Source organism: Canis lupus, chromosome 11, assembly GCF_003254725.2.
Source record: "Canis lupus dingo isolate Sandy chromosome 11, ASM325472v2, whole genome shotgun sequence".
NCBI lineage: Eukaryota > Metazoa > Chordata > Mammalia > Carnivora > Canidae > Canis > Canis lupus.
Genome location: NC_064253.1, coordinates 50,038,780 through 50,063,379, shown reverse-complemented (window position 1 = coordinate 50,063,379; position 24,600 = coordinate 50,038,780). Strand labels below are relative to the sequence as shown.

Here is a 24,600-nt window from a genome sequence, read left to right as displayed (position 1 = left end):
TCTCTCTGTGTGTGTCTCTATGAATAAATAAATAAAATCTTTAAAAAATAAATAAATAAATAAATAAATAAAATAAAATCTATATATATATACTACATGGACAAAAACAAACATATTTCTATGTGTACTGAACTCACGCTGAATTTATGAAACAGCAAATTGCTTCTATAATCTCTCTCCTGTAATGGATAACTTAGTTATACAGAATAATATTCATTATTGTTTATTCATATTGTGATTATGTCAAATACTAAAGATACTAAAGAAAACAACACTCTGGAACTTACTTCTGGAAATGTAAATACATACCACCTTTTGAGCACCAGTTTGTCCTGTTTAAACAGGAAAAGAGGGGCGCCTGGGTGGCTCAGTCAAACATCCAACTCCTGATTTCAGTCACAATCTCAGGGTTGTCAGACTGAGCCCCACATGGGGCTCCTCAAAGTTGTGAAGTTTGCTTAAGATTCTCTCTCTCTCTCTCTCTCTGCCTCTCCCCCTCATTCTAAAAAAAAGGGGGGGGTACCTGGGTGGCTCAGTCAGTTAAAATGACTGACGATTTCAGCTCAGGTCAGGGTAATGGGATTAAGTACCACATCAGGCTCCGCATTCAGTGGGGCATCTGCTTGGAATTTTCTCTCTCCCTCTGCCATTCCCCCACCTCCAATCTGTGTGTGCACTCTCTAAAATAAATAAATAGGAAAAAGAAAGAAAAAAAGAGAGAAAATCCCAAAGATAATGCCTCAAAGAAAAAGCAAGTTGTGAAAAATATAAAGCTGCTCCAGTGTGCTAATTTATACAGATGGAGATTCAAATTCAGGACTCTATAAAGCCTCAGTCATAAGTATAATATACACTGGTATAAAACTACCTTCAATTTTGAACAATGAAACTAGGGACTACTAAAAGTAGGGAATGATGAATACACCCTCGTGGCTATAGCATAACTACCACAGTGTATGCAGATATAAAGGTTACTTTAAAGGACTGTATCTTAAAAAAAATCTTCAGAGAAATTCACAATACATGTCTCTTACCTCATAAATGTTGGGGTGCCACATTTTGGTCAAGAATCTGAAGGTAGGTGGTGAATATGGGTAGTCAATAGGAAATTTAATGTGCGCCTGAAAAGAAAAAAAATGAAATGCTAATAAATGAGACTACAGGTTTTTCATATGCCTAATAATTCACCCTATTATATCCCAGTGAAACAAATTCCTTTTTATAGAGTAGACTGTTATGATTAACAACTGCTCATATACATTTTGTTAGCCCCAATGTCAGAGTTCTTATTAGCATCTCTTCAAGTATTTATAAGAGCTTATGTTAAATCACCAAATTCAACAGCCATTTAATTTTAAATTAAACTCATGAGGGAAAAACAGTAATAGGTACAGGTGTGTCACACTAATTACTGCATTTTATTTTTATCTCAAAAAATAATTAACACAACCTTATGGTACATAAAACAGAACAAAGGCCATTTTTCACTCACTTAACCACCACCCAGAAATAATAAATGCTATCATTTTGATATAACTCCTTCCAGAAGTTTTTGGTGTATACATATGTTTCTTTCTTTACAAAACTTATTTCCAAAAATTTGAATATACTGCATTTTATATTTTTCTCCTTTCAATAACCATACATTTTCCTATAAAATAATCTTCAAACACATGATTGTTAGTGTCTGTGTAATGTTCCATCATACAGACCAGACATATAGATGAATCATTAGAAAAAATTTTCCATATTTTGAAACATCTGGGTTGTTTTCAGTCTTTTGCTATTATAAATAACTGCAGCAGCTGTCCTTGGCAGTATCCCGTATTTCAAATACAAAGCTACTCAGTAAGACCCTCATCTAACGGTACAGTAAAAAGAGCGTGAGGAAGGGACAGAAAGGACAAGCTAAGGGTAAATAAGCTAAAACCACCAGTAAACATGGCAAGTCAGGAAGCTCAAAACTTCTTCAATAAAAGCAATGAGAAAATTGGCAAAAATTTTAAGAAACCAATTTTTCAGAATTTAGAAAATAACCAAAGGCTAGTAGAAATTCAAGGAACCTCTATTTAAGAAAAAGAGCTAACCCTCAGTAAGAACAGTGAATCCCATGCCCTGACCTCCAGAGCTGTAGTAACCTTAAAACTAACAAATCACATTCAAAGTGAAGATGAGCAGCCACATAATGTGCTGAAATTTCTTCAGAGCCTTAATTCCAAAGAACTGTCACTATCTGACCTTTTTAACAGTTCCCTAGAAAAATTCACTTGCAAGGCTGTCTATATTTGACCTGATCTGTAGCTTGGACAGTGTGAAAATAATTTTCCTTGGGACATGTGTATTGTCAAAAATGATTGGCAAATGTTGAGCTTCAAAGCTGTTAGGTCTAACAAAAAACTAACCAAAAAATTTAATAGGAAAAGCCAAGGATATGAGATATAAAAACTCTAACAAATTCCTAAGAATCCAGAAGACTAGGCCCATGTATAGGGCTGTGCATGTGCCTAGGCTATACACATGCTCAGGAAAGTCATGAGAATTCATTAGAAGACCCTAAACTTCCATCCCTGGCTGAACATGAGGATCTGCACAAGGAGGTGGTAATGACAAAGGCTCAGGCAGAGTTCAAAACTGCCTCTCTGAATGTTAAAGGTTTGCCTCAGTATGCACATAGAGCTCCTCTAGAATGCCCAGGGAACTTGCTGGTTCCAGGAAATCAAACTAAGGAAATCACTGTTCAGCTGATTGCTTAGCTAACCAAGTAGAGACTTTACTGCCCAAACACAAGAAATTAGACAAAACAGAATTAGGTCAGAAAACTAAGTAAGGAAACAATCACAATAAACAGCAACAAAAAAATTCTACTGCCACATTTTATTTTATTACTTAAACATCCAACCAGTTTTCAACACACTACCATAGAACATGGGGGGAAAAAAACCCCACAAGGTCTGGCCCATACACAGGGTAAAAAACCAATCAACAGAAACTGGAAGCCCAGATCTTGAATTCACCAGACGAATCCTTAAGTCAGCTGCATTAAATGTTTAAAGAATTAAAGGAAACCATGGCTAAAGAACTAAGGACAGTATGAGAAAAATGTCTCAGCACACTGCAAACAGCAATAAAGAGAAATTATAAAATATAACCTGAATAGTTTTTTGAGGGGGAAAAAAGCCCCAAATATGAATGGTGGGGTGGTGGCAAAGTACAATAACAACAAAAAGCTAGATGGGCTGAACAGCAGATCTGAACAAGGGGAAAAAATCTGTGAACTTGAAGATATATCAATTTAGATTTCCCCATCTAAAGAAATAAAAAGCAACGTATGCATACTGGGAATGGCAGCAGGAGAGAAAACAAATGCATAAAGAAAAATATATGACAAAATAATGACCCCAAGTATCCAAATTTAATGAAAAACATTAAGCCTCATAAGCAAGAAGTTCAACAAATGCCACTAGAATAAACTCCACATCTAGTTATATCATAATTAAACTGTTGAAAGCCAAAGACAATCTTGAAAACAGCAAGAGACACAATCAAGCATAATGAATCCTCAATAAGACAGATAATTTGTAATCAGAAATCAGGAAGCCACAAAGCAGTGCTGAAAAAACAAAATTTATCAACCAAAATTTCAATATCCAGCAAAACTATTTCTCAAAAAATGAAGGTGAATTAAGACATTACTAGATAAAGGAAAACCAAGAACTCCTGATAGCATACGTTGTAATTTTTTTTTTTTTTTTTTTTTGGTTTCTAACTTCCTTCCTATCTGATTTAGAAGATAATTACATAATGTAATAATTATAACTCTGCTGATGGGCACATAATACATAAAGTTGTAATTTGTATGGCAATAAGAGAACAGTGAAGGGAAGGGATCAGAGTTAAAAAGAAGCAAAATTTTTAAATTTTTACTTTTTAATTCCAGAGTAATTAACATAGTGTTATATTAGTTTCAGATGTACAACATAGTGATTCAAAAATTCTATATATTACTCAGTGATCATTACAATAAATATACTCTTAAGTCCCATTACCTTATTTCACCCAACCACCCCCACTCTGGTAACCACCAGTTTGTTCTTTACGTTTAAGAGTCTACTTTTTTTTTTTTGTCTTTTTTGTTTCTTAAATTCCATATGAGTGAAACCATATGGTATATGTCTTTCTTCTACTTATTTCACTTAGAATTATACCCTCTATGCCCATCCATGTTGTTACCAATGGCAAGTTTCATCTTTTTTATGGCTGAGTTATATTCCATTGTGTATGTGTACACGTGTATCTTTGTATATATACATCCTGCCACATCCTCATTTATCCATGCACCTTGGATGGACATTTGGATTGCTTCCACATCTCGCTACTGTAAATAATGCTGCAATAAACCAGGGGTGCATATATCTTTTCGAATTAGTGTTTTCATATTCTTTGGATAAATACCCAGGGATGGAATTACTGGGTTATATGGTGACACATTCTATTTTTAGTTTTATAGGACTTTTATAGTGTTTTCCACAGTGGCTGCACCAATTTGCATTCCCATCAACAATGCACAAAGGTTCCTTTTTTTCCATATCCGTGCCAACACTTGTTGTTTCTTGTGTTTTTTATTTTAATCATTCTGACAGGCGTGAGGTGATATCTCATTGTTTTTTTTTTTTTAAGATTTTATTTATTCATGAGGGACAGAGAGAGAGAGACAGAGACATAGGCAGAGAGAGAAGCAGGCTCCACACAGGGAGCCTGATGCAGAACTCGATCCCAGGACTCCACACTCTGGGCCGAAGACAGGCACTAAACCACTGAGCCACCCAGGCGTCTCTCTCATTGTGGTTTTGATTTGCACTTCCCTGATGATTAGTAATGTTAAACATCTTTTCATGTTGGCCATCTATATGTCTAGAAACAAAATTTTTGTACACTACTGAAATTAAAATGGTATTAAATGAACTACCATAGTTATGTTGATTATAATCCCCAGAGTATCCCTAAGAATACCTCAAAAATTGAATACTGGGATCCCTGGGTGGCGCAGCGGTTTGGCGCCTGCCTTTGGCCCAGGGCACGATCCTGGAGACCCGGGATTGAATCCCATGTTGGCTCCCGGTGCATGGAGCCTGCTTCTCCCTCTGCCTGTGTGTCTCTGCCTCTCTCTCTCTCTGTGTGACTATCACAAATAAATAAAAAAATTTAAAAAAAAAATTGAATACCCCTTCACGATTTAAAACACCCAAAAAAGGAATACAAGGTAAATTCTTCAATTTGATCAGGGCATTGATTTTAAAAGCCCTAACATCATATTTAGCAGTATAAGGCTGAATGCTTTTCCCTTAATTTCAGAAATGAGACACGGATGTCTGCTCTCACCACTTATATTCAACACCGTACTGGAGATGTTAGTTAACGCAAATGAGCAAGGAAATAAAATAAAAAGTATCTTGGTTGAAAAGAAAACAGAGTAATATATTTGCAGATAACCTTGTATATAAAATATCCAAACAAATTCACTCAAAGTTATTAGAACAAGTAAACAAGTGCAGCAAGGTTGCAAGATAGAAGATCAATATACCAGCATCAATTATATTTCTATATAGTAGAATTTAAATAAACTGAAAAATTTTTTTTAAATTCCATTTGTTTTGGCATCAAAAACAAAACTTAAATTTAACAAAAGTGGCACAAAACTTATACTCTGAAAAATACAAAAACACTGTTGAAAGAAATTAAAGACTTAAACAAATGGAAAGATATTGCATATTCATTGATTACAAGACAATATTATTAAGATGGCAATCCTCCCCCATCTGATCTTCAGATTCAACATCGTTTTATGTCAATTCCAGCTCCTTTTCTTATAGAAATAAAAAAGCTGGTACTAAAAGTTGGTATAAGGTTGTAATTCAGGGGACCCAGAATAGTCAAAACAGTCTTTTATTTTCTTTTTTTTTTTTTAAATCATGAGAGAGAGAGAGAGAGAGAGAGAGAGAGAGAGAGAGGCAGAGACACCAACAGAGGGAGAAGCAGGCTCCATGCAGGGAACCTGATGTGGGGACTCAAGTCCGGAACTCCAGGATCACGCCCTGAGCCACCGAAGGGATCCCAAGTCAAAACAGTCTTAAAAAAGGAACAAAGTAGGAACACCTGAGTGGCTCAGCGGTTGAGCATCTGCCTTTGGCTCAGGTCCTGATCCCAGGGTCCTGGGACTGAGTCCCACATCAGGCTCCCTGCAGGGAGCCTGCTTCTCCCTCTATGTCTCTGCCTCTCTCATGAATAAATAAATAAAATCTTAAAAAAAAAAAAAGGAACAAAGTTAAACAGGAAGAAAAAAAGAGGAAGAAACTGAAAAACTCCTGTGATAAGTTAATAGTCCGGAGGCAAAGGCTTTAAGAAAGACTGAGCCCTAATCATAGGAGTACAGAATGCTCCCCACTCCTTTCACACCTCACCACCATATTACCGAGACCTATTTACAGAGGAACTTATACCTGTAAGATGCATCATATCCAGCTATCAAGAAAAAAAATCACAAGGCATACAAAAAGGTGAAATAAAAAATAAACAGAACAATTATCACAACCAAAAAATGGCTTATGTGTTGGACTTATCAGACTGGGAATTTAAAATAACTCTGATTAATATTCTAAGGATTTTAATGAATAAATAAGATAGCATGCAAAAACAGAACTAGAAATAAACTCACACTTACATAGTCAATGAATTTCAACAAAGAAGAATATCTAATGGGGAACAAACAGTCTTTTCAGTAAATGGTGCTGGCCAAACTGGACAACTACGAGCAAAAGAATGAAATTAACACTTTCTTATACCATATACAAAAAAAAATCTCAGAGGCACCTGGGTGGCTCAGTCAGTTAAGGATCTGCTTTTACCTCAGGTCATGATCCCAAGGTCCTGGGATCAAGCCCTGGGTCTCTTGGGCTCCCTGCTCAGCGGGGGAGCCTGCTTCTTCTCCCAGCTCATGTTCTCCCCCTTTTATGCTATCTCTGTCACCGTCTCTTAAATAATAAATAAATAAATAAATAAATAGATAGATAGATAGATAGATAGATAGATAGATAGATAGATAAGGATCCCTGGGTGGCGCAGCGGTTTGGCGCCTGCCTTTGGCCCAGGGCGCGATCCTGGAGACCCAGGATCGAATCCCACATCAGGCTCCCAGTGCATGGAGCCTGCTTCTCCCTCTGCCTGTGTCTCTGCCTCTCTCTCTCTCTCTTCTGTGACTATCATAATTAAAAAAATAAAAAATAAAAAATAAAATAAAATAAAATAAATAAAATAAAATAAATAATCAATCTTTAAAAAAAACACACACACACACTCTGGGGCAGCCCAGGTGGCTCAGCGGTTTGACACTGCCTTCAGCCCAGGGTGTGTTCCTGGAGACCCGGGATCGAGTCCCACATCGGGCTCCCTGCATGGAGTCTGCTTCTCCCTCTGCCTCTCTCTCTGTGTGTCTCTCATGAATAAATAAAAATCTTAAAAAAAAAAAAAAACTCAAAAAGAGAATAAAAAGTTAAATATTTTTAAGTCTGGAAACCTAGGGGATCCCTGGGTGGCTCAGCGGTTTAGCGCCTGCCTTTGGCCCCAGGCACGCCAGGATCGAGTCCCACGTCAGGCTCCCGGCTTGGAGCCTGCTTCTCCCTCCTCCTGTGTCTCTGCCTCTCTCTCTCTATCATAAATAAATAAATCTTTAAAAAAAAAAAAAAAAGTCTGGAAACCTAAAACTCCTAGAAGAAAACATAGGCTATAAGCTCTAAGACATCTGTCTGAGCAATATTTTGGTGGGGGATCTATCTTCTCAGGCAAGGGAAACAAAAGCAAAAATAAACAAATGGGGCTACATCAAACTAAAAAGCTTTTACATAGTGAAACAAACCAACGAAACAAATAGGCAACCTCTACCAAATGGGAGAAGATATTTGCAAGTTATGTAACTGATAAGAGGGCTCCCTGCATGGAACCTGCTTCTCCCTCTGCCTGTGTCTCTGCCTCTCTCTCTCTCTCTCTCTCTCTCTCTCTCTGCGTGTCTCTTATGAATAAAATAATAATTTATTGGTTGCATATAGGTGGAATCTAAAAAAGCAGACAAACAGATTCATAAATCTAGAGAATAATCTAGTTGCTGTCACAGGGGAAGGAGGCAGCAGACAACATAGAGGAAAGGGATTAAAAGGTACAAACCTCATAAGTAAGTAAGTAAGTAAGACATGACGGTGCAATGTACAACATAGGGAATATAGTTAATAATCCTCTCACATTTTTGTATAGTAACAGATGTTAGCTGGATTTATTGTGATCACTTTGTAATGTTTATATAAATATTGAACCCCTAATGTTGTACACCTGAAATATTGTATGTCAACTACACTTTAATAATACAAAAGAAGGGGATCCCTGGGTGGTGCAGCGGTTTGGCGCCTGCCTTTGGCCCAGGGCACGATCCTGGAGACCCGGGATCGAATCCCACGTCGGGCTCCCGGTGCATGGAGCCTGCTTCTCCCTCTGCCTGTGTCTCTGCCTCTCTCTCTCTCTGTGTGACTATCATAAATAAATAAAAATTTATTAAAAAAATAATAATACAAAAGAAAAGAAAAAATGGTTTCAATTCAATGTTGTAAACTTATGCTTCACAAGAATTAAGAAACTAAGAAATTAAACCAGAAACCAGAAGAAACTTAAGATAAAAGCAGAACTCGGGATCCCTGGGTGGCGCAGCGGTTTGGCGCCTGCCTTTGGCCCAGGGCGCGATCCTGGAGACCCGGGATCGAATCCCACATCGGGCTCCCGGTGCATGGAGCCTGCTTCTCCCTCTGCCTGTGTCTCTGCCTCTCTCTCTCTCTCTCTGTGACTATCATGAATAAATAAATAAAATCTTTAAAAAAATAAAATAAAATAAAATAAAAGCAGAACTCAAAGGAACTGATAAATGTGAATACTGCAGAGACACTAATAAAACCAGAAGCTAGATCTCTGAAAGATCAAAAAAACTGATAAATCTCTAGCTAAACTGATAAAAAAAGAGAATGTAGAAATACCTGTATTAAGACCAGAACAGGTGACCTCACTATTATAACTACCAATATTAAAAGAATGAAAAAATAAATAAATAAAAATAAAAGAATGATGAGGAAATATTATATATAACTTCATGCTCATAAAATTCAACAAATTCTATAAAAATAGACAAATAATTCAAAAGAATAAAGTACCAAAAGCTACTTATGATGAAATATAAAACATGAATGGTATTATATCTATTAAGAAACTGAAGGGATCCCTGGGTGGCGCAGCGGTTTGGCGCCTGCCTTTGGCCCAGGGCGCAATCCTGGAGACCCGGGATCGAATCCCACGTCGGGCTCCAGGTGCATGGAGCCTGCTTCTCCCTCTGCCTGTGTCTTTGCCTCTCTCTCTCTCTCTCTGTGTGACTATCATAAATTAAAAAAAAAAAAAAAAAGAAACTGAATTACGGGGTACCTGGCTGGTTCAGTCAGTGGAGTATACAACTCTTGATCTCAGTGTTGTGAGTTTGAGCCCCACATTGGATGTAGAAATTACTTTTTAAAAAGTCTTTAAAAATCCTGAATTTTATTTAAGACTTTACAGAAAGAAGTCTCCTGAGCCAGACAGCATTAATAGCAAATTCTATCAAATATTTAAGGAAGCAAGAACACTAATTTTAAATAAGGTCTTTTAGAAAATGCAATAAGGGGAAATAATTTCCAATTCATCCTATGAGGCCAGCAATACCCTGATATGAAAATCAAACACATTATAATAAATTAAACTACAAACCAATATCCTTTATGAACAAAGACATAAAAAAATCTCAGTGGTATGTATGAGTGGAATCCAGCACTATATTAAAAAGAGTAATAAATCATGACCAAGTGTGTTTTTTATCACGGAAATTCAAGACTGGTTCAACATTTTAAAACCATTATTCATTTTACACTGTATAAAATATGTCTAATTCAACAAGAAAAAACTCAGGATCATCTCAATCGGTGCAAACCATATGAAAAAGTAAACATCCAATTCAGGATAAAAGCTGTCAGCAACATAGGAATAGGAAGGTATTTCTTTAAACTGATAAAGGTTAGCTACAAAATCCTATAGTTAACATCACACCTAATGGTGAAAACCTGAATGTGCCCCTCCTCTGAGATGGGAAGGCAAGGATATCTGCTCCTACCACTCTTTCTCAACACTGTACTGAAGTCTTAGCCCATGCAATAAACCAAGAAAGGAAATAAAAGGCATGTAGATTAGAAATGAAGAACTACGGGCAGCCCGGGTGGCTCAGCGGCTTGGCGCCACCTTCGGCCCAGGGCCTGATCCTGGAGACCCGGGGTCGAGTCCCATGTCGGGCTCCCTGCATGGAGCCTGCTTCTCCCTCTGCCTCTCTCTCTCTCTGGGACTCCCATGAATAAATAAATAAAATATTTTTAAAAAAGGAATGAAGAACTAAAACCACCTCTATTCACAGATTACGATTGTCTGTGAAGAAAATCCCAAAGAATCTACAAAAAGACCTCCTAGAGCAAATACAAGAGTTCAGGAAGACTGTAGGATACAAAAATAACAGGTGCCTGAGTGGCTCTGTCACTTAAATGTCTGCCTTCAGCTCAGGTCATGATCCCAGAAGCCTGGGATTGAGCCCCACATTGGGCTCCCTGTTCAGTAGGGAGCCTGCTCTCCTTCTGCCGGCCACTCCCTCTCCTTGTGCTCTGTCAAATAAATAAATAAAATCTTTAAAAATATATCTACATACATATATACACAAAAATAACTATTTCTATATACTTGCAATGAAAAAGTAAAATTAAAGTAGCATAGCATCGAAACACTAAACAATAAATAAAATACCTCAACCAATATATGATAATATATATGAAAGCTTTACAAATTATAAATACCACAAAAACAAGTTTTTTTTTTTTTAATTTTTATTTATTTATGATAGTCACACACAGAGAGAGCGAGAGAGGCAGAGACATAGGCAGAGGGAGAAGCAGGCTCCATACACCGGGAGCCTGACGTGGGATTCGATCCCGGGTCTCCAGGATCGCGCCCTGGGCCAAAGGCAGGCGCTAAACCGCTGTGCCACCCAGGGATCCCCAAAAACAAGTTTTTATAAAAGTTTCCTATAAATGCCTTACGGGATCTTGGCCAGAAATTTTTAGCTTACAAATACAAGAAAGATAAGCCAAGGTGCCTATGTAACTCATTTTCCTGTAGCTCTATCTAAAATAACTAGAATTCTGGAAAACATTTATAGCAAAACTTAGTATTTGTTTTTAAATTTAGTAGGTCAACCTAAGATACTTTTTTTTTTTTCAAAGCTTTTATTGATCCATTCATGAGAGATATATAGAGAGAGGCAGAGGGAGAAGCAGGCTCCCTGCAGGAAGCCCAGTGCGGAACTTGCTCCTGGGATACCGGGATCACACCCTGAGTCAAAGGCAGACACTCAACCACTGAGCCACCCAGGTGTCCCCCTGAGATACTTTAAAACAGAGTAAAACCTTCCCTTCCCAAAATGCTGTATGTGGGATCCCAAACTTTCAAGTGCGTAAAATATGGAACTGCATTACTAAGAGTTAATTAAAAGACCAAGCAGGGATCCCTGGGTGGCACAATGGTTTAGCGCCTGCCTTTGGCCCAGGGCACGATCCTGGGGACCCGGGATCGAGTCCCACATCGGGCTCCCGGTGCATGGAGCCTGCTTCTCCCTCTGCCTGTGTCTATCATAAATAAATAAATAAGTAAGTAAGTAAGTAAGTAAAATCTTTAAAAATAAAATAAAATAAAAGACCAAGCAGCCAATTGCCAATCACATTTTGCCCAAATCTGTAACACTGAATGGTTACAGCGTAACCTGTATATAACAGAATAAGGTACATCACCTGTGCCCAGTGCTGAAATACTGAACTTGAGCTTAAACTTAGAATCAGAAATTAAATGAGAATTAAAATTCTTAGAATGAAAGCACTGAAGTAGCAAAACTAAGTATAGAAATCTAGATGCCTTTCTTTGGCCCATTTTGTATTATATGCTTTTTGAATTTTTCAATATTTGTTTTGCTCCTAGAGCTCAGCATTCATGAATGAGTAAAATGTGGCTAAATAAAACCCTGATTAGCTTTGAAATCTTAAAGAGGCAAAGTACTTAAACTATTTACACAAGCATGCATTCCTAGTACTTAGAAGAATTGATATAGATGTTTACAACTGTGTCCTTTACAGATTGATCTTTCCATAACAAGCTTAAAAGGTATGGCTTGGAGGAGGGCAGTTTGATGACTGTAAATTCAGTTTCTATTCACTGCCTTAAACATTTTCTGTGCCTGAAGATTGCTAAGACCCAAGGTCAAGGAAATTCTGGAATATTCATTGGGACTTAAAAAGATAATATTTAGGATATTCTCAAACTACAACTAAGACGTCATTAAACAAATCATGTGCTGGTTTCCAAATGACCAAGAAGCAGTAGGAGAACAAAATAAACCATCTTGGACGGCCCCCACCAAAAGTAATAAAATTCCAAATTGCTTCTTAAAACTTAAGTTGCAAATAAGCCTATTTTGCCATTATTCATTCAAAATCTTATTAAACATTTCCAGGCTGGGTACTAAGAATCTATAGGTAAAAATAATCTTACACACACACACACACACACACCCTGCCCCAAAATCCAGCTGAGACAGAATCACAGTATAACACTTAACAATATGTCCTATGTAAAGAAAAGTGATTTAGTCTGCTGGGCAAAAACAGGAAAGACTTCATTGGTTCAACTATTACTGAGTACTACTATGTATTGGTACTGTGGTTAGATGTTGCCTAAATAGTTCCCTGGGTAGATAAAAGCAGAAGAAAGAGATGAAGGCACGAGGTGCAAAGAGTGACAGCTAGTATTAAGGATATAGAAGGGTCAGGTATGGCTAGTGGGATGCTTGGTGGGAACTACAGGAGATAAAACTGGATGAAGACAAGTTAAAGCCTTTTTTAGGTGATAGTAGGAAGTTAAGAAAATAAAATCTAATTAAATAACAGCAAGATGTATATTTTAGAAAAATGACTCTGAAAAGCACCAAAAAGGTGGGTTGGACAGGATAAAAGACAAGGTGGGCAGCCCTGGTGGCACAGTGGTTTGGCGCCGCCTGCAGCCTGGGGTGTGATCCTGGAGACCCGGGATCGAGTCCCATATCGGGCTCCCTGCATGGAGCCTGCTTCTCCCTCTGCCTGTGTCTCTGCCTCTCTCTCTCTATGAATAAATAAATAAAATCTTAAAAAAAAAAAAAAGACAAGGTTAAGAGACATTTTCTATCTTTTCCATTTAATCAATCTTACTTCTAAAATCTGTACATACTTTAGAAAGCCTAATTATTAGTTATATAATCTATACCTGGATTAACACTGAAAATTCCGTAATAAGTTGGGAATTCCACAATAAGTTGAAAATGTAACCTCCTCTATCACATTTCTAGGGGGGCAATTAGATTGTCCTTTCTAGAAACAGAAATGATCAATAAAATTTAATATTGTCTGTATAGCCAAGTGTTTAGGTCTCCCAAAAGGTCTTCCTAGACTACTAAATATTATTAAGAGAAATCTCTGCAGAGTAACTAGGTATAGTTGTATGGAAAATTTTTTTTAATATTTTATTTATTTGAGAGCAAGAGCATGAAGGGGGAGGGGGAGAAGCAGACTCCGTGCTAAGAAGCCCAATGTGGGGCTTGATCACAGGACCCCAAGATCTGCCTAAGCTGAAGGCAGACACTTAATGAATGATCCACCCAGGCAACCCTAGTTGCACGAAAATTTATCAACAATACATGATATATACAACAATACAAAAACCAGCATGGAAGGGATGCCTAGGTGGCTCAGTCAGTTAAGTGTCCAACTCTTGGTTTCAGCTCAGGTCTTGATCTAAAGGTTGTGTGTTCAGGTCCCATGTTGGGCTCGACAATGGATATGGAGCCTACTTAAAAAAAAAAAAATAGTAGCATAGAACAGTAATGGTTAAGGATATCCATTCAAGAAGCTAAACTGCCTGGCTTGACTTCCAACTCTGCCACTAATGAGCTATTATCTCAAGCAAGATACTTAACTTGTGTCTTAGTTTTACTCATCAATAAAATAAGGTTTATTGTGCTTATTAAACAGCTTGTCGGGGCACCTGGGTGGCTCAGTCAGTTGAGCATCTGCTTTCAGCTCAGGTCATGATCCTGGGATCAAGCCCTGCATGGGGCTTCTTGCTCAGCAGGGAACCTGCTTCTCCCTCTCCTGCCGCCTGCTCCACCTGCTTGTGCGCGCTTTCTCTCTCTCTCAAATAAATGAATAAAATATTTAAAAAAGAAAATAAAGGGCAGCCCGGGTGGCTCAGCAGTTTAGCACCACCTTCGGCCCAGGGTGTGATCCTGGAGACCCGGGATTGAGTCCCACGTCGGGCTCCCAGCATGGAGCCTGCTTCTCCCTCTGCCTGTGTCTCTGCCTCTCTCTCTCTCTCTGTGTCTCTCATGAATAAATAAATAAAATCCTAAAAAAAAAAAAAGAAAAAGAAAAGAAAGAAAAGAAACAGCTTGGTTTGAGGATTAAATGGGTTAATGCCTATAAAATCCATTAGGACAATGGCTAAAACAAAGATATAGGGGATCCCTGGGTGGCTTAGCGGTTTGGCACCTGCCTTTGGCCCAGGGAGCGATCCTGGAGTCCCGGGATCGAGTCCCATGTCGGGCTCCTGGCATGGAGCCTGCTACTCTCTGCCTCTCTCTCTCTCTCTCTCTATCATGAATGAATGAATAAATATTGAAAAAATCTTAAAGATATGTAAGAGTTTTGTTGATGGGATATTATGGGATTACTAACTTTTTCAACTGTAATAATAGTATTATGGTTACTTTTGTAAAGGGAGCCTATATACTTTAGAAATACATCCTGAAATATTCACAAATGAAATTATATGTCTGAAATCAATTACAAAATAATGTACAAGAGTGGATAAAGTACATATATATAGATTTGCTACAAGGTAATTATGGAAGTAAACAGGAGTTTATTGGACTCCTATTTCTACTTTCATAATAAAATTTCAAACCTACAAAAAGCTTAAAAAAAAGGGAGGGGGATGACTAATATACAATTATTTTTTTAAAAAGCATTAGGGTTCTTTGCACAACCAGCATAATCATACCATTATTATAGCAATAGATGCCACTATTAACCAAATGAACATGGTGGAAACTTGGCAAGATGATTATAAAGTTCATATAAAAATTATGAAAATAACACTATTATTGGAAAAAAAAAAAACAGTAATGCAGGGGGCTACCTTAGCAGACAGAAAAGCAACCTATAAAGCTGTAATAATAATTACAAGAGGGCAGATCGGGTGGCTCAGCGGTTTAGCACCACCTTTGGCCCAGGGCATGATCCTGGAGACCTGGAATCGAGTCCCACGTCAGGCTCCCTACATGAAACCTGCTTCTCCCTCTCTGTGTCTCTCATGAATAAATAAATAAAATCTTTAAAAAATAATAATAATTACAAGGGGAAATGTATATGGTCAATGAAACAGTGGAAAAAGTTATTAAGAAAACAATAAAAGCAACATTTAGCAGCCCCGGTGACTCAGCAGTTTAGCGCCACTTTCAGCTTGGGGTGTGACCCTGGAGACCCGGGATCAAGTCCCACGTCAGGCTCCCTGCATGCATGGAGCCTGCCTGTGTGTGTGTGTGTGTGATATGAATAAATAAATAAAATCTTTAAAAAAAGAAATTTTAAATAATAAATAAACAAACAAACAAACAAACAAATGCAACATTTAAAATTGGTAGGAGAATGATTCAACACAAGGAAGTTGGGAAAAGGACTCTCCCTTTCGATGAAGGTGCTTATAGTAACTGGAACTAAAAATCAGAATTCATTTTCAAGGATAAAAAGATCAAACCTTATCCTTCTCCAATTTTTTTTTTAAAGATTTATTTATTTGAGAGAGAGAGAGAGCATGACTGGGGGGTGGAGGAGCAGAGGGAGAGGGAGAAGCAGACTCCCTGCGGAGCGGGAAGCCCGACTCAGAGCTTGATTCCAGGATGCTGAGATTATGACCCAAGCCAAAGCAGGTGCTTAACTAACTGTGCCACCTAGGCACCCCCAAATCTTATCTTTAAGAAGAATCAACAACACTGGTAAAGAGCTGGACAATCCTTAATCTCACCAAGAATTAAAAAGGAGTCCATAAACTAGTAGCAAAAGATTCATTATTCTGTAGCCATAATAAAATAGCTACCAGACAGTTTTAAACAGATTAATCAATACTTGACAGTTAGTTATACAGCTATGGAACAACAAACAATTTTGTTTTTATGAATTTATGTATTTATTCATGAGAGACAGAGAGAGAGAGAGGCACAGACCTAGGCAGAGAGAGAAGCAGGCTCCCCACAGCAAGCCCGATACAGGACTTGATCCCAGGACCCCGGGATCACGCCCTGAGCCAAAGACAGACACTCAACTCCTGAGCCACCCAGGTGTCCCAAGAAACAATTTTAAACCCACATAGGAACAGCAACTTGTCTTGGTGACTATATTTTTTCAAGCCAACCTATCAGTGACAGCCCCTTGCACCTGAAAGCCAGCCAATGAAGAACACACTTCAAAGAACACACTTCTGAATATCAACCAATCATTAACTGTCTTCCCAACGAATGTCACTGTTGATGCTAAACCACCATGGCTGCAAGAAATTAATTCCTAAACTTTACACTTCTCAAAATCATTAAAGATGAGTCTGCTCTACTTGGACAGACTGTGGTTGACCAGAAAAGTTCTTAAGCAAGCAATAAACTGAGATTTGTGTTTTTTGGTTCAAATATTAGAGTGGTCTACTCTTCTGTAGCTATTATAAAAAATGTAATAGACCAATATACACCAAGAGAGAAAGATACCCAAGATGTGTTAAGTAAAAAAGGTAAACGGCTGTATATGGACTGATGCTACTTAAAAATATTATATATCATGGGGCACCTTGGTAGCTTATTCAGTTAAGCATCCCATTCTTAGTTCAGCTCAGGTCATGAATCAAGATCATGAGATTGAACCCCATATTGGGCTCTGCACTCAGCAGGGAGTCTGCTTGAAATTCTCTCTCCCTTTCCCTTTAAAATAAATAAATAGATATTTAAAGAATAACATATATCATAAATAACGTAAAAAATACGCTTGTGGGACACCTGGATGGCTCAGTGGTTAAGTGCCTGCCTTCAGCTCGGCATGATCCTGGAGTCCTGGGATCAAGTCCCATATCAGGGTCCCTGTATGAAGCCTGCTTCTCCTTCTGCCTATGGCTCTGCCTTTCTCTCTCTGCGTGTCTCTCATGAATAAATAAATAAAATCTTGGGATCCCTGGGTGGCGCAGCGGTTTGGCGCCTGCCTTTGGCCCAGGGCGCGATCCTGGAGACCCGGGATCGAATCCCACATCGGGCTTCCGGTGCATGGAGCCTGCTTCTCCCTCTGCCTGTGTCTCTGCCTCTCTCTCTTTCTCTCTCTGTGACTATCATAAATAAATAAACATTTAAAATAAATAAATAAATAAATAAATAAATAAATAAATAAAATCTTTAATTATGTTTTCAAATATATAGAAAAAATATTTTTATTTTTTTTAAGATTTTATTTATTCATGAGAGACACGCAGAGAGAGAGAGAGAGAGAGAGAGAGAGAGATGCAGAGACACAGGCAGTGAGAAAAGCAGCTCCAAACAGGGAGCCTGATGTGGGACTCGATCCCAAGACTCCAGGATCATGCCCTGGACTGAAAGGAGGTGCTCAACTGCTGAGCCACCCAGATGTCCCTAGAAAAAAGATTTTAAAGATGTATTCCTCACTACTGACGATGGCTATGTCTGGGGAACAGAGCGGTAGAAGTGAAGGAGGGAGGAAGATGGGCCAATGGGTCATTAAAAGAATGAGTCTAACTTCTATATGACTGAAACATGAACTTATATTACTATATTACTTTTATAAATTAAAAAAAATTTGGGGGGGCAGAGGGGACACCTGGGTGGCTCCGTGGTTAAACTCTGCCTTCAGCTCAGGGCATGACCCTGTAGCTCCGGGATCGAGTCCCACATTGGGCTCCCTGAGGGGGGCCTGCTTCTCCCTCTGCCTATGTCTCTACCTCTCTGTGTCTCTCTCATGAATAAATATTTTTTTAAAGTAAAATAAAAATATTTTTATTCATGATTTTTCTATACATTTCTATATACCTGCTTTGCAATGCAAAATGACATGTGAGGGGCACCTGGGTGGCTTAGTCAGTTAATCATCAGACTCTTTGTTTCTGCTCAGGTCATCCCAGTGGGCCTGCATAGGGATCTGTGCTTAGCATGGAGTCTACTTGCAATTCACTCCCTCTTCTTGCCCTTCTACCTCTCCTGCTATTCTCTCTTATGTATATGCACACGCTCTCTTTCTCTTAAATAAAATCTTAATGAAAATGGACACTTGGAATGATAAATTCAAAGACCTGAAGTATGCAAATTAATGTAAAAATGTTTACTAAAAAGACAAACACGGTGGGTCATCTTAATCTTCAATTAATAATTTTTACCTATTAAGTTTTTACTGTAATAGAAAAGTACAGTATTTATTTTTTTAAGATTTCACTTATTCATAAGAAAGAGAGAAAGAGAGAGAAGGAGAGACACAGGCAGAGGGAGAAGCAGGCTCCCTGCAAGAAGCCCGATGAGAGAGACTCGATCCCGGACCCTGGGATCACACCCTGAGCCGAAGGTAGATGCTCAACCACTGACCCATCCAGGCGTCTCTCTCTCCTTTATTCTAAAGAGTTTATGAAAAGTACTGTGTATTTTTCTTTCCAAAATGTGTAAATATGAAATGTAGGAGCTATAGTTAAATATTCCTTTGGAAATCTGATATTAGGGGGTTCTTGTGGGTCACAAGTGGAATTGACACAAACATCTTTATTTTGCAAATTAAGCATTGCATATACAAGCACTCGTTCTTTCTGCAAAAATATCTACTTAATTATCAATAAGCTTTTGCTTAATCATACTATCTGTATTTTTTTTTTTTTAAGATTTTATGTATTAGAGAACATGAGTCAGGGAGAAACAGGCTTCCCACTGAGCAGGAAGCCCAATGTGGGGCTTGATCCCAGAACCCTGGGATCATAACCTGAGCCAACGTCAGATGCTTAACCAGCTGACCACCCAGGTACCCCTATCTGTATCTTTTTAAACTGTAAAAATGGAATAGTTCCTTATACCTAGTACCCAAAGTTAGTTAGCTGCCCAGTTCTAAATTACCCAGAAGACCTTTCACCACTGTTATGCTAAGGGATGAAAACAAAGTAAAATAACTAAATAAGTTAATTTAAGTATAAATTAGGTGAAAGTAGCATCTATGATATTCCAGGGATCCCCATGATATTTAAATTTTATCCATTTATCGTTTTAAAAAGATTTTATTTACTTAAGAGAGAGAGAGCACAGAAGGAGAGGGAGAAGCAGACTCCCCGCTGAGTAGAGAGGCAGACTCAAGTCTTGATCCCAGGACCCTAAGATCATGACCTGAGCCAAAGGCAGACTCCTAACCAACGAAACCACCCAGGCACCACTTATCCATTTATTTCTGAAACTGTTAAGTAAACGTACTACATAGAGTATAATCTTTAGACAAGTTCATATATACAGTGAAGTTTTAAATATCTGAAGTTTGCCCTTTACAGTTCATTCATGAAGTAGTTTTAAATTTGATTGGTATATGGCTACGTCAAGAAATACAAGAAATAAATCCAAAAGATCACATCTAAAAATACACATTTTTGTTATTTTTTATAGAAGTTATTTATTTATTTATTTAAAATTTTTACTTATTTATTCATAAGAGACAGAGAGGCAGAGGGAGAAGCAGACTCCCTGTGGGGAGCCTGATGCGGGACTCGATCCAAGGACCCTGGGATCACAACGTGATCCCAAGGCAGATGCTCAACCACTTAGCCACCCAGGTGCCCCTATAGAAGTAATTTAAACTTTGAGAGACTCTTTTCAAGCAACTCTTTATCCTTCTTGACCAAACTACAAACTCAGGTCAAAGACATCCAAAATAGCTTCTGTATCATTACTATATATTCCTTCTCTAAAATGCTCAGGCCATTTCTAACTGTATCAATGATATCAATTATATGATATTGATTATATCAATTAATTTGATATCAACTCATCAGACATCTATATTTAGTTATTCAGATACACTGAACATTTATGTTAATATTTTCATTTATTCAACCATTTAGCATATTATTGAAGACCAATCATGTTGCCAGGTACCAACGGGAGGTAGGAAACACAGATATTTATAACACTATCCCTACCCCTGAATGGCTATGGTCTAACTGAAAAGGTAGATAAATAAATAAATAAGTAAATAATTAAGTAAATAAATAAAAGATAGACATGCAAAGATTACAAATTAAGGGCCTTAAGTAAGGTATTTACTCAGTGCTGAAAGAGCACTGTGAAAGAAATGTTTAACTATGCTTGAGATGATTAGGGAAGATTTACAGAAGAATGACACCTAAGGTAAATTGAGGCCAAAGTGGAAAGGGACCTTAAACACAGGAGGAAAAGAATGTAGAAAGGCTCACACATGGAAACAAAGGCAGAGACAGTACAAATGAACACAAGAAGACTTACTTTAAGACATTTAGGAAGTATAACCAATGAGATCTAGTGGTTGATTTGATTTGGGAGACTGAAAGGTAGGGAAAAATCATGACTCTCAGATTTCTGGACTGAGGAAATAGGAATGGTAGTGGTGATAAATAATATATACAAAGTGCTTACTAAGGGGCACCTGGGTAGCTCAGTAGTTGAGCATCTGCCTTCGGCACAGGGCGTGATCCCAGAGTCCCGCGATTGAGTCCCACACTGGGCTCCTTGCTTCTCCTCTGCCTATGTCTTAGCCTCTCTCTCTCTCTCATGAATAAATAATAAAATCTTTTTTTTAAAAAGTGCTTACTAAGTGACAGGCATTAGACTATAAATACTTTTATATGAATCATTTCATCCCATCACTCAGTTGTGAAATTAAAAGGTAAGAAGTATGTATAAGCTCCAAAAGCAGATGACCTGTTAAATGAGGAACAAATTATTTTCTAGTCCACATCTCTGACTACCAAGAAGCATTTCCCCATATTTAACATTTTGTCTTCCTGAACCATTTTATTTCCTGGATTTCTGTAGTTCAACTGTCTCCTCAAGCTCTAAGCATTTCTGTCCATCTCATTCTTCTTAGGTCCTCTCAAGATCTTTTTTAATTTAATGTGCTCTCACTATAACTTTCCCTGGCCCTCTATTCTCCCCAACAAAATGTGAACCATAATGAAACTCAAAAATTTCTGGGCAAAGAAAAAGAGGCCTGAAGATGCAAAGCCAAATATTTAAAAACCATCGATATGGGATCCCTGGGTGGCGCAGCGGTTTGGCGCCTGCCGTTGGCCCAGGGCGCGATCCTGGAGACCCGGGATCGAATCCCACATCGGGCTCCCGGTGCATGGAGCCTGCTTCTCCCTCTGCCTGTGTCTCTGCCTCTCTCTCTCTCTCTATCATGAATAAATAAATTAAAAAAAAAAAATCGATATATGTAAAGGAAGTATATACTGTCTTGGCACAGAATTTAGATAATCCCCAATGTGCAAATATTAAAGTAATTTTCTTATCTCACTAATTATTTTCATATGAAATTTCAGCCATAACAAAAAACAAATATAAATAATGAAATATATTCTAATTATTCCTACTATCTTGTTATTAACATAGCATTAAACAGGTTAAGAAAAAGGTTCCCAGTCCTAAACACAACTATACTCGGTAATAGCTCAGCTGACTGCAAATGTAGAGTGTTTACTGTTGCATTTGGATTAGTGCCTGGAGTTAGTGTGAAATGAGGACACTCCCACTGCTGAGTTTTTATGCTATGTCATCAGCTCACATCTGCTATAGGATATGTTTCCAACATAACAGCAAAAGCAATCAAAACATGTTTTCTTATTAACTTGCTGAAAGTTTGAAAAGTCTGCCAACGACCAACACAAACTTTTAAACTGTTCATTAACAGTATGTGAAGAATGAAGTGAGTAGCTATACCTAAGGATGGTAATAGGTGCCACAGGCTTTAAAGTTAAAAAAGTATGAGAAAAATAAAGATTGATTAAAAATCCCAATCTAAGAAGTTTTAGAATTGTTATAATACTCAATGGAATTATCCTAAAATTAAGATGAAATATAAATAAAAATAGCAAATCCCTCAGGTTTTTACTGAACTCTGAAAAGTAAACTTCATTTCATTCATAGGCAGAGGGAGAAGCAGGCTCCAAGCAGGGAGCCCGAAGCGGAACTCGATCCCAGACCTCCAGGACCACGCCCTGGGCCAAAGGTGGCACTAAACCACTGAGCCACCGGGGCTGCCCTGGACTTTTGATTAAAATTGTGTCATCACATATATTTACTGCTGCTTCATCACAAACCACCAAGTTTATAAAGTAGTATATCTTTTTATTTTTAAAAAAGTCATAAACCTAGAAGGACAAATGGGAGGACACAAAACAAATTTTTGGAAGCTGGAAACCAGAAGGATAAGTAGTAACTAACTCATTAGACCAGTGAAAATTTAAATCAAGGCTTATGGTCAGAAAGTTCAAGAAAGAGGCTCACTTTCTCCACTGAACCATGGAAAAACACAAAAATTTGAGGCACCAAGTACAAGTAGGGCCGAAAATAGGAAAACTAGTCAAAGCTCCACATAAAGAGTAGTCAGATCCCTAGAACCTCTCACCTGTGCTGATCAGTAACCAGCCAACACCACACTAATAGAAGGCTGTAGGTTTATTCTCTGCCATGGTTGAAGTGAGTAGAACAGAGTGTGAAGAAACCAAACCGAAAACAGAGAAAATCTCACTAGTGAATTGTAAGATAAAAGAAAAGCTTTTTTTTTTTTTTTAAAGGGGGGGGGGGGGGCAGCCCAGGTGGCTCAGTGGTTTAGCACCACCTTCAGCCCAGGGTGTGATCCTGGAGACCGGGAATCGAGTCCCACATCGGGCTCCCTGCATGGAGCCTGCTTCTCCCTCTGCCTGTGTCTCTGCCCTTCTCTCTCTCTCTCTCTCTCTTATGAATAAATAAATAAAATCTTTAAAAAAATAAAAATAAAATAATTTTTTTTTTTTTTTTAAAAGCTTCTTCTTTGAGGTAGCTGACTACCACTCACCATTGAAAAAATGTCAATTACACCTCAGTGCAATGGTGGCTGTTGGTTTTTTGTTGTTGTTATTTTTTTAAGATTTTATTTTTTGGGGCACCAGGGTGGCTTAGTGGTTGAACTTCCCTATGTCTCTAGGAGACAGAAGGAAATATTTCCTTTCTGTGTCACTCTCATGAATAAATAAAATCGTAAAAAAAAATTATCAAAGGTAGATAAAGGCTCAACCACTGAGCCATCTAGGTGCCCCAGTGCAGCGGTTTTTTTAAAGATACAACAAATGGGGATTCCCCAAATCAGCCTAGCCTGATCACCATACTGTAACATTTAAGAAGTCACTTATTTTGCCCTTGCTACTAAGCTGAATTTTCAATCTGTCTTTTAGTACTTCACTCTTAAATATGAGTGGACAGAATCAGCAGACATTTAAGGAAAGCCTAGAGGCAAAAATAAAAAGGGAGGGAAAACTCTCAAAAACAACATGAAGCAAAAGAAAACCTCAAAAAAAATGATTAATATTCTTAGACAGTTAAGATATGTTATCCATAAAAGAACAGTGAGCCAAAAGGGGGGGGAAAGAGGACATTCAAAAAAAAAAAAAAAGAGAGAGAGAGAGACTTTTGGAAAATTCAAACTATGATGGCAAATATATGGGCTGTAAGAAGTGAAGATACTGCTCAGAAAACAGATAAAAACAAAGATGAAAAATAAGGAGAAAAAAAGGAAAACAAGAAGACCAGTTCAGGAAGGTCAACATTCACATAATCAGAATTTTAAAAAGACAAAACAATAAAGGCAAAACTTACTCAAGAAAAATTTCTACAACTGAAGGGCACAAATAGAGTTAATCTACAAATGCACAACACAATGGAATCGAAAAAACTTGCACCTAAGTTTCATATCACTATGAACATTTCAGAACATTGGAGACAAAAGGAAGATCCTGTAAGATTCCGCAGAGTGCTTACACAATGTTATATGTCAATTATATTTTAATAAAGCTGAAAGGAATGAAAAAAAAGACTCCACAAGGCAGAAAATCTGAGAATTCTTAATAGCAACAGTGGAAGCAAGACAACAACACCCTCAAAATTCTGAAGAAAAACTATCTTAAACTTCTAAACTCAGCAAAACTATCACTCAATTACGAAGATCAAATAAAAGTATTTTTAGACATATGAGGTCTCAATATTACCTACCAATGGTATCCTCTCTCAGAAGCTACTGAACAGATGCTGCATCAAAAACAAACCATAATTAGGGAAGCCTGGGTGGCTCCGGGGTT

General features: G+C 37.9%; 1 protein-coding gene across 1 annotated transcript in view; it reads right to left on the bottom strand.

Annotated features, from left to right (window-relative positions):
• Window positions 1-24,600, bottom strand: part of UBE2R2 (ubiquitin conjugating enzyme E2 R2) — a 124,319-nt gene that overhangs the window by 35,689 nt on the left and 64,030 nt on the right. The window contains exon 2 of the mRNA XM_025432482.3: window positions 1,035-1,121. Coding sequence (XP_025288267.1) covers window positions 1,035-1,121 — 87 coding nt within the window. The remainder of the gene's footprint in view (window positions 1-1,034; window positions 1,122-24,600) is intronic.